At 38.2% G+C, this 10,435-nt stretch overlaps 1 protein-coding gene across 3 annotated transcripts; it reads left to right on the top strand.

Annotated features, from left to right (window-relative positions):
* The first annotated feature begins 179 nt into the window (after positions 1-179).
* On the top strand, positions 180-10,184 carry LOC106135207 (guanylate kinase-associated protein mars). Of its 3 annotated transcripts, none has more exons than XM_060946657.1 (9): positions 180-306; positions 550-638; positions 798-1,980; positions 2,660-2,802; positions 3,920-4,078; positions 5,994-6,153; positions 6,474-6,688; positions 7,377-7,454; positions 8,546-10,184. In XM_060946657.1, the coding sequence occupies exons 1-9, from the start codon at positions 303-305 to the stop codon at positions 8,984-8,986; spliced, it is 2,472 nt and encodes an 823-aa protein (XP_060802640.1). In that variant the 5' UTR covers positions 180-302; the 3' UTR covers positions 8,987-10,184. The 3 variants fall into 3 exon arrangements, with proteins under 3 accessions (XP_060802640.1, XP_060802642.1, XP_060802641.1); XM_060946659.1 differs by having other exon boundaries at positions 245-306; positions 550-705; XM_060946658.1 differs by having other exon boundaries at positions 245-306; positions 550-705; positions 780-1,980.
* Positions 10,185-10,435: the final 251 nt, after the last annotated feature.

Here is a 10,435-nt window from a genome sequence, read left to right as displayed (position 1 = left end):
TAAAATAGATAGTGACATAAAGTTTTGAATATACTAAGATTTCGAATGCTTTCTTTACTTACTTTGGCTACTCAAGTTGCTGACCCATGTCTTTGCGGCAAACGGTTGCAGAGACAAATCACATTGTGAATAGCCATACATAAAGAATTTTCCAATTACATTATTTAATTCATAGACTAGAAACTTATAGATGTGTCCTAGGCTATGGTTTTAAGTTTGACAAATGAAGACGGACGGACGTTTCATTTTCAAATTTCGTTGTTTGTTGTTTGCTAATTTGTTTTTAGTTTTTTTCAGGTCCGATGGGTAAGATTTTTATTATATTTGACTGGACATTCTTCTATACGAACAACGCGTACTTAATTTTTAACACAGTGTTCTTTCACACAATAGTCATCGAAATTGTCTGTCTTAAACCTAAACCAAACAAACCATTAAAGTGCTGTAAAAGTAAATTTTCTTTGATACACGTTACGCTTCAATATAATATTCACTAATAATTATCCGCAACACATGATTCGTTGAATCCACAAACATTTTATTTTTCAGAGAGAAGCTTTGATTTGGGTGCTCTGTTGAAGAACCATGAGAAAAAGCACAAACTTAAGCCAGTCCAGTTCGTGAGCGTCGTAGGAGGGGTACTGTCATAAATTTCAATCTATATAGAATATAGTAATAATCCTACAGAACTTAGTTATGCATGCGGTAGGTCGTATTCATGTATCTTTAGATTATGAATAAAGCCTTTCCTGGATTAATCTATAATTTGTCAAAATCAGTCTTTTTCTAATTTTCAGGTCCAAAAACGGCTTGAAACTAATTTGAAGGGCAGGCGAAGTAGCCGTCTAACTTTATTTGACAAAATAAGGAATCTGCCAAGATGTGAGAGCCCTGCTCCATTGTCTGAAGCCCAACTGAAAGTAGAGAGAAGGAGACAGCAGTTAGAAAAATGGAAGGAGGACAAGGAAAAGCGGAAGAAAGAGCTTGCAGCACAGAAGAAGAAGCCATTTGTGGCTGGTGTGGCTCATAACCCTCTTAAATTTGTTCCACCACCTCCTCCTAAAGCAATGCCAAGCTCATCAGGCAGAGTTACGAGGTCACAATCAGCTAAAACCAATGTTTCAAAGCCCAAAGTTGATTCAAAACCTATGAAAGCATCACAATCATTTGCTCCCAAAAATGCATCGTTTCGACCACCTGAAATAAAGAACTTAACGAAACTCCCAACATTAGCACCTGTTAATAAGAACAAAAAAGCAAAAAGTTACACATTTAATTTCACAGTACTGAATAATGTACCAAAAGTCGATAATGAAGTTACAGTAAAACCAACCAGAACTAAAGCAAAACCAGCGGAAAATAGAATGATGACTCGTAAAAATGCTAAGGAACTTGAGAAGGTGGCAAAAACAAGAGTGTCCAAAAAGCCAAGTCCTGCTAAACTTGTTAAAACAAAATGTTCCGGATCTTCGGGTAGTGATTTGGAAAGACCAGTGAAATCAGCAGTGCGAAAAGCCAGTCCCAAAATGGCGAAGAATCTATCTTCATCTTCCAGTAGTGAAATGGAGATTTCTAAAGCTAAAAAGCAAGCATTACTTGAAATTTCATCATCATCAAGTAGTGAGCTTGAGAGCAAACAATCAAAGAATTCTTCAAGGAGAACTTCAAATAACAAAGTAATTTTCACATCATCATTGAGCAGTGACTCGGATCGTTCTAGGTCAGAGTCGGAGAAGTCTCCAATTTTAAAGATGTCTACTCCAATGAGTACTAGAAAAGGCCCCAAAGTTATAACACCTAAAAGTGAATCAAGCACCGAAGAACGGTTGCGTTCTCCGAAATCTCCTGTTGCATCCGTTGATGTCTCAGATTCTGCTGTTACTCCGCAAATAGAAGAAAGTAAACGAATCAGCCCGTGTGTCACAATGTCAAGAGGCAAGGCTAATGCAAGAAAAGAAATGAAGCAGAAGATTGAAGAAGGTAAGAAAGAGAACTTTTTCTGACTAGCCCATGTTACTTGGCTGTTTAAATATATTGTGTCTATTATAAAAATTATATAGTATAGTGTTGTTGACTTAGTATCTCCTAACAAAAGTCAACTGAGAGGCTAAATCTATGTGTGATCTGTCTCAATGTCTTGATGTTTGAACTACGATATTTTTAAAGTATTTTTTTACCAGTTGTAAGTATTTTCTCCTTTTAGCCACAAAAAAATTCCGTAAATACAAGGTCTACCTATCTTATCTGCAAACTAATGACTAGCTGTACTGGCTTTCTGCCGAAAAACTATTGCTGTCCCGTTTCACGTCATAATAAAAAGTGAAACAACTATGGTTACTTTCAGATTGTACAATCGTCCATCAACAAATTTCGTAACTTCATGTCTCTTTAAACCATGACATTGGCAGAATCACCTAAAGTCCGGTGGAAGCCATAATATAGAACAGAAATAATAAAAAGAAAGAATAAAAGCAGCATGCTACGAGAGCTCTTTTAAAATTGATATAAAATATGTTGCCATTTTAATTACCCTCATTTCTCCTAAACCCGGGAAATTTCGCAGAGCCATTAAGTTGTGCTGGGATACTATTAAAAGGTCAAATAGCTTATTAAATGAAAGCAAAGCGTGTATTTACTCTTACATTGATATGTATTTCAGGACTTCTAGACGAAGACAACAGTGAAGCGGAGAGCATTGAACATTTCCGCAGACAGCTGTCCTCGGAGGTGACCCGTCTCACCGAGTTGTGTGACACGTGGGACAAGATTAGGGAGCAGTCTTTGCTAGCTGAGACCGTACAGGTATATCATCTCCTCTCTCATCTTGGCGCGTAGCGTTACTATCGATAGTTTAAGTCGAGATATTTGATGTCGAAAATCAGCCACTCTATAAATAGGACTATCGATAATAGCGATACCTCAGGTACAATAGTATTGAAAACTACAATTCTATCGATAATATCAATACTTCAGATACAATAGAATCGAAATCTACAATACTATAGATAGTATCGATACCTCAGGCACAATAGTAACGAAGACTACAATCTTATTGCCACTATCGATAATCATATTGATACTATTGCTTTTACCAAACTATCGATAGACGGTGCATGGTGGACTATCGATCGGCAACACTACTAGCGTGTTCCCAGTTGCACCCACTGACATTTAGCCCTCAGGGTCTCATGGTCTGGGGTTCACTTTCGTACTTCTCTCCACTTTTTGCGGTCTACCGCGTCTTCAGTTCTCAAGACGACTACCATTATCAGACCGTACGGGTTTGTCATCATAAGTCAATTCTATCATCAAGCCTGACAGCCGAACGTGGCCTGTCAGTCTTTCAAGACTACTGGCTCTGTCTTCCCCGCAAGAGATATAGACGTGACCATATGTATTTATGATACGAGACAAATTTCACAGATTGCTTGTAGTACGGTTGTGGTGGGGGTTCCCGGCACCATTACAAAACAAGAATAGGACCATTCCATCTCTTTCCCACGGATTTCATAAAAGGCGACTAAGGGATAGGCTTATAAACTTGGGATTCCCCTTTTAGGCGATGGGCTAGCAACCTGTCACTATTTGAATCTCAATTCTATCACAAAGCCAAACAGCTGAGCGTGGCCTATCAGTCTTTTCAAGACTGATGGCTCTGTCTACCCCGCAATGGATATAGACGTGACAATATGTATGTATTGTATGTATGTAAGGGTTTGTCATCATAAGTCAATTCTATCATCAAGCCTGACAGCCGAACGTGGCCTGTCAGTCTTTCAAGACTACTGGCTCTGTCTTCCCCGCAAGAGATAGAAGTGACCATATGTATCAAACACAGATTGCTTGTAGTATGTTTGAGACTTTTGTTACAAGATACTACTCGTAAACAATTGTTTTAAAATTACACTATTTATAACAGGACGAGGTGTTAGGCGCCGTGGGTCAGGGCCGTTTACTGATATCGTCGAAGCTGCAACAGTTCGCGGGCCTGGTGGAGAGGTGCGCCAAACCCGAACCCGGGTCTCCGCTCATCACGCCGGCCGATTTACACGGTTTCTGGGACATGGTGTTCATGCAGGTAAGTAATAGTTTGATTTCAGGCAATGAACAATCAAACGAAGTGTGTAGGTATGTTTATTTGCCGTGCGGTTCACGGCGCTGATACAAAAAAAGAATAGGACCGCTCCCATCTCTTTCCTGTGGATGTCGTAAAAGGCGATTAAGGAATAGGCTTATAAAATTGCGATCCTTTTTTTAGGCGATGGGCTAGCAACCTGTCACTATTTGGATCTCAATTCGATCATTAAGTCGAGCAGCTGAACGTGGCCATTCAGTCTTTTCGGGACTGTTGGCTCTGTCTACCCCGTAAGGGATGTATGTGTATGTATGTAAGTTTATTTGTTTGTTTGTTGTCCCTTCAAACATTATCTACTGAACCAATGTTCTTGAAATTTTGCGAATATATAATTAAGAGTCTGGAGAAGTACATAGGGACACTTATTACCCCGCCAAAAAATGCGAAAACCATGTATTTTTACATTATAGATAGCGCTTAATTCGCGCTGGCGTAAAGTTGGTAACATAAAACCAATGACATCTTCCTTTCCTTCCTTAACCTCCCAAGGAAAGTGCTGTATTAAATTGCTTTTATTAATAGCACCAAATTGACAATCTTATAATCCAGAGTCCGACATCCTGGTAAAGGGTCAGGTTTGGAAAACTAACAGCAGCACTAATATTTTATTTAATCCCGCCTTTCCCTCCTATCTTAAAGAACGTTTCTCTTTCCGTCATTCGTGTACTTCTCCTTGCAGGTCTCATTTGCGCACCATTCTTACTATTCCTACCCACAAGACTTCCTTCTACTCATTTTCCTTCTCTGCTCATGCTGTACGTCTGTGGAATTCCTTACCGCATGATATTCGCGATTCCCAAACTCTTTCTTCATTCAAACGACGAGTTAAAGATTATTATCTCTCGAAATAGACTTATATTATATATTTATATATATATATATATATATATTAGTATGTTTATGTAGTTTATTACTGTCATTTATTTAATTGTTCCATGTTTTAATTATGTAAGTATTAGCATGTATCTTTAGTTAAATGTTATTTATGCACACGCCATACCGCTCCAAAATTCATATCTCCTCTCATGGGTCTACTGGAAGAGATTTCTTTTGAGATAAGTAGCACCTTTGTACTATAATTACTGTATTGAATGCTCCTGTATATAATTTTGTGTACATAAATAAATAAATAAATAAGCAGCTTATAATCTAACATAATTCAATATTGGAAACATAGGGTAAAGTAGTATAGTATAGTAGTAGTATACTGGTAAAGGGTCAGGTCAAAAGTACCCGAAACCGCCGAGCTTGCATGAAGAGAGTTATGAATGTGGATGAAGCGAAAGTTATTATGCAGAGATAAAAGTGCAAATTATGCAGAGATAAATAATAGCAAGTGGAAAGAGGTAGTCTCTGCCTACCCCTCCGGGAAAGAGGCGTGATTTTATGTATGTATGTATGTATTATAATCAGAGATCGGAATAGGTAGATTGATTTTATGTACTTGCATCATGAATTACCATAGAAAGCATAACATGGATAAGCCTCTATTCCGGGATTCCATTTCAGTACTTACACTTACAGTTTAAAGTACATTGTCCGCGGGTAACATAGGACTACAATTTACGTGAACGAAGTCGGGGGAAAACAGCTACCACTAATATATTATTCATCCCGGAAAAAATCTTAATAATTTACAAATCCCGCAATCCCGGAGGCATGTCCATATTAATATATATACGTTTCAGTTCATTGACCCCAATTCAATCTACCTATTCCGAATGAATGTGGATGAAGCGATAGTAATTATGCAGAGATCGTGGCAAGTGGAAAGAGGTGGTCTCTGCCTACCCCTCCGGGAAAGAGGCGTGATTTTATACATACATGTATGTATGTATGTATGTATGATTATCCGCAGATCGAGAACGTAGACATGAGATTCAAACGTTTGGAGCTGCGTCGTTCACGAGGCTGGACTGAGGAGCCGCAAGTCGAGCCTGCCAAGAAGAACAGGAATCACGTGAAGAGAGTCGCCAAACCAACCGCCGGACCTAGTCGACTAAGGGAGATGATCGCTGGTAAAATTCAATACATACTTACATATAGTCATACGTCTATATCCCTTGCGGGGTAGACAGAGCCAACAATCTTGAAAAGACTGAATGGCCACGTTCAGCTGTTTGGCTTTGTGATAGAATTGAGATTCAAATTGTGACAGGTTGCTAGCCCATCGCCTAAAAAAAAAGGATCGCAATTTTATAAGCCTATCCCTTAGTCGCCTTTAACGACATCCATGTGAAAGAGCTAGAGTGGTCCTATTCTTTTTTGTATTGGTGCCGGGAACCACACTATTCTATTCTACTTACTACTTCTTAATAATGAAAGCTCAATTTTACAGCCGCTAGGAAAGCGAAGAAGGAACAAACTGAACAGCCTACAGCACAGTTGGCTGTCCAGAACGAAGACAGCAAGCAGGACAGCAAGACCTTCGAGGCGGGATTCTTCTGCGTGAGGTCACCGGTTCGATCCCCGGCGCAGGGCACGCCCAACAACAAGCACAGCTTGCTGAAAGCTGTCCTGTCCAGCGAGGCAAAGAAAGCTTCAGCTTCTAAGGTAAATGTGGTAAAATGGTAAAATGGTAAGGTAATCTATACTAATAATATTATAAACCTGAAGAGTTTGTTTGTTTGTTTGTTTGTTTGAACGCGCTAATCTCAGGAACTACTGGTTCGAATTGAAATATTCTTTTTGTGTTGAATGGACCATTTATCGAGAAAGGCTATAGGCTATATAACATCACGCTGCAACTATAAGGAGCAAAGATATAATGGAAAATGTGAAGAAAACGGGGAAAATTATTCATCTATACTAATATTATAAAGCTGAAGAGTTTGTTTGTTTGATTGAACGCGCTAATCTCAGGAACTACTGGTTCGAATTGAAATATTCTTTTATTGTTGAATAGACCATTTATTGAGGAAGGTTTTATGCTATATAACATCACGCTGCAACTTTTAGAAGAATTGAACTTGAACTTGCACATCTTACCCATGGATGTCGTAAAAGGCGACTAAGGGATAGGCTTACAAACTTGGGATTCTTTTCTAAGCGATGTGCTAGCAACCTGTCACTATTTAAATCTCAATCCTATCATTAAGCCAAATAGCTGAACGTAGCCTTTCAGTCTTTTTTAAGACTGTTGGCTCTGTCTACCCCGCAAGGAAAAAAGGTATGACTATATGTATGTAAAATTCTCCCTTTTAATGTTCACAAAAGAAAGATTTTAATTTGCTTTTTACAGAATTCGTCGTCGTTCGCGATGCTTCGAGCCTCAATCATGAGCAGGAATTTGGAAGCGGAAGGAATAGCACCGTTACCGGTAAAGTTTACGCTATACCGATATAGTTACCGATATACGTACATTAGTTTTAATGCTAACCGATGGTTTTACAGCGAGGGAGAATACCTTGAAGTTGATAATTTAAGAGCAATCATGATTCATGATCAGTGCCGTGTGGTTCCCGGCACCAATAGAAAAAAGAATAGGACCACTCCATCTCACTCTCATGGATGTCGTAAAAGGCGACTAATAGGGGATAGGCTTATAAACTTGGGATTCTTCTTTATATAACAATATTCTTGATATTACATACAAGGGCACGCTTTAATAATTAACGGATTATGGTTAACTAGTTTTTACCCTTGGCTTCGCTCGCATTTCCGAATCCTCTTAAAAATTACTCACATACGTATGTACGTCAAGTCTATATCCCTTGTGGGGTAGACAGAGCCAACGGTCTTAAAAAGACTGAAAGGCCACGTTCAGCTGTTTGGTTTAATGATAGAATTGAGAATCAAATATTGACAGGGATAGGCTTATAAACTTGGGATTCTTATTTAAGGCGATGGTCTAGCAACCTGTCACTATTTGAATATCTTAAAGCCAAAATATCTGAACGTGGCCCATCAGTCTTTTCAAGACTGTTGGCTCTGTCTACCCCGCAAGGAATATAGACGTGATTATATGTATGTATGATTCATGATTGCATTGGTTCTACTGGAAAAACCTGTTCCTCCCATTTCTGAATCAAGCTCTTGTGTGGACCCTGGGCTTGTTCTTATCTTCCACATGGCCCTTGAAATGTCCTTGAATTTTCACCATCAGGTTAAATACACACATATATCATGTGTGTGCAGGTCATCCCTCCATCACATCCCTTACGAGGTAGACAGAGCCAGTAGTTTCGACAGAACTCAAATCCCACATTCAGCAGTAAGGCTTTATGATGGAATTGACTTACAAATATTGACAGGTTGCTTGTCCAACACCTTAAACAAGAATATATTTTTTTAAGCATTTCTTGTAATTTACTTTCACAACCAGCAGAGATGCAGTTGGCACACGCTTTTTTTTTCGCTGACAGACAAGCATGCAGTCAATTCACTACAATTTTTTTTTATTATTTTTAGCAAACGCCTATACCTGAAATAAACATGAACGCTACCCCCGGCCGCAGCATACTCAAATCGACCAACTTATCCGCCGTCAAATCCGGCAAAAAGTCCATCAAAGTCGTACTATTCGACGATTCCGACACAGACTTGCAACTCGACACGTCGAAGGAATTATTCGAAAACCAAAACACAGATAGTGGTCTATCGTCTATGGAAAACAAGGAGAACCAAGTGAAGCCCAGATTATCCCGCCAAGATGCAGTCGAGGATATAGGAGTAGTGACTAAAAGTCGTCGCAAAAGCATAATAACGTCAGTCGAAACGGAAAAAACCGGTAATCGACGATCGTCCAGAAGAAAAACGTTGCAAGATAACGATTCGAATGTTCCAGAAGCGGTTGTCACGCCAAAAAGAACGACGAGAAGGCGCAAAAGCAATGTACAAGCTGTAGCGTAGATTGCGTTCCGTTTTTGTTTTAAATTTAGAATGTAAATTTCGATTTTAATTTCTTTTTTAGATGACAGTTGTTTTTTTATAGTTTTCACAGACACGGATACACGTTCATAGGGACATTAGTAAGCAGACACACTACATTAAAATGTCGTGATGTTGCAAAAGCGTTTGGAAATTTAATATTTTACTATTTTTGTCCACATTTTTTTTTACTCTATAAATTTTTGTATTGCTATTACATCAAAATACCAATATTCAGGTATATAACTGAAAAGAAGAATAAGTGGATAAAATATTGTTTTGTGTAGTCGTAATGTTCGAAGGTAGTATGTATCATTTCTGAAATCCCGACATTTATTCGTGCGTTATGAATTTCAGATTGTTGACAATAAAGCATGTGATTTTGAGTGCCTATAGTAAAATAAGTTTTTTTAGTATCTACATATTTTAATTCTAGTTAATCATGTTCTAATGTGTATTATGTATTGGCGCGTCGATATTTTTCGGAAGGGATTAAAAACTAGATTTTCTTCGTTTTAGCGTTTTAATTTATATACATACTTATTTCTTGCATTTTAAATATGGGAACTATCCTTTGGGAATTATTTCAATCATGTTGGAAAATCTATTTGAATTTCAGTTCTATCATTAGGCCAAATAGCTGAACGTGGCCATTCAGTCTTTTCAAGACTGTTGGCTCTGTCTACCCCGCAAGGGATATGGACGTGACCATATGTATGTATGTATGTATGTTGGAAAATGCTGCTGCTCTACGCGCTAATTATAAAAGCTGATCGTGACCAGCAGGTTGAATAAACGAGAAAGGCGTATGATTTGCATACTTTTCAGCGGTAGGGTTGCAACCTGACACTACCTAAGAATCTCAATTCCATCATTATTGAAGCTAGGCACTTTTGGCTTGTGATGTATTTTTCTTTCCTTGTAAGGGCGTGATTTGTGCATTTAATACTAGGTACTTATTGCGAAAAATTACACCAAATAATTAACGTCAATTTAAGACGTAAAAAGTTTGGCGAAAAATATCGATGCATCAATGGCAAATATCTGTCTTTCCGAATAGAAACTAAAGCCAAAATATAACTAGTATTCAAAATAGCATATTGACAATAAGTGTTGGAATGTAATTACTATTAGGTAAATGAAGAAGGTAATTATGTAATGGTTTACTAATAAATTTAATTGTAATGGAACATTTAATATTTTATTGCGTCTTTTCAAAGCCATTTTCCGTAGTATGGCACGCGCGATGCTGGTTTTATCGCGCGACAAACTATCGCTGTCTTTTTTACGACATAATAAAAGGCGAAACGGCGATAGTTTTTCGCGCGAAAAAATGGCATCGGTTTTTTATACAAAATAGGCAGGTACTATCTAAATTGTGTACCATTTGGAAAAAGAAAATCAGACGGGAGCCGCTCCGTGTATATACCT

The sequence above is a fragment of the Amyelois transitella genome, chromosome 11 (assembly GCF_032362555.1).
Source record: "Amyelois transitella isolate CPQ chromosome 11, ilAmyTran1.1, whole genome shotgun sequence".
Lineage (NCBI taxonomy): Eukaryota > Metazoa > Arthropoda > Insecta > Lepidoptera > Pyralidae > Amyelois > Amyelois transitella.
Note: the sequence above shows the minus strand (reverse complement) of the source record. Positions and strands in the feature narration are given on the sequence as shown.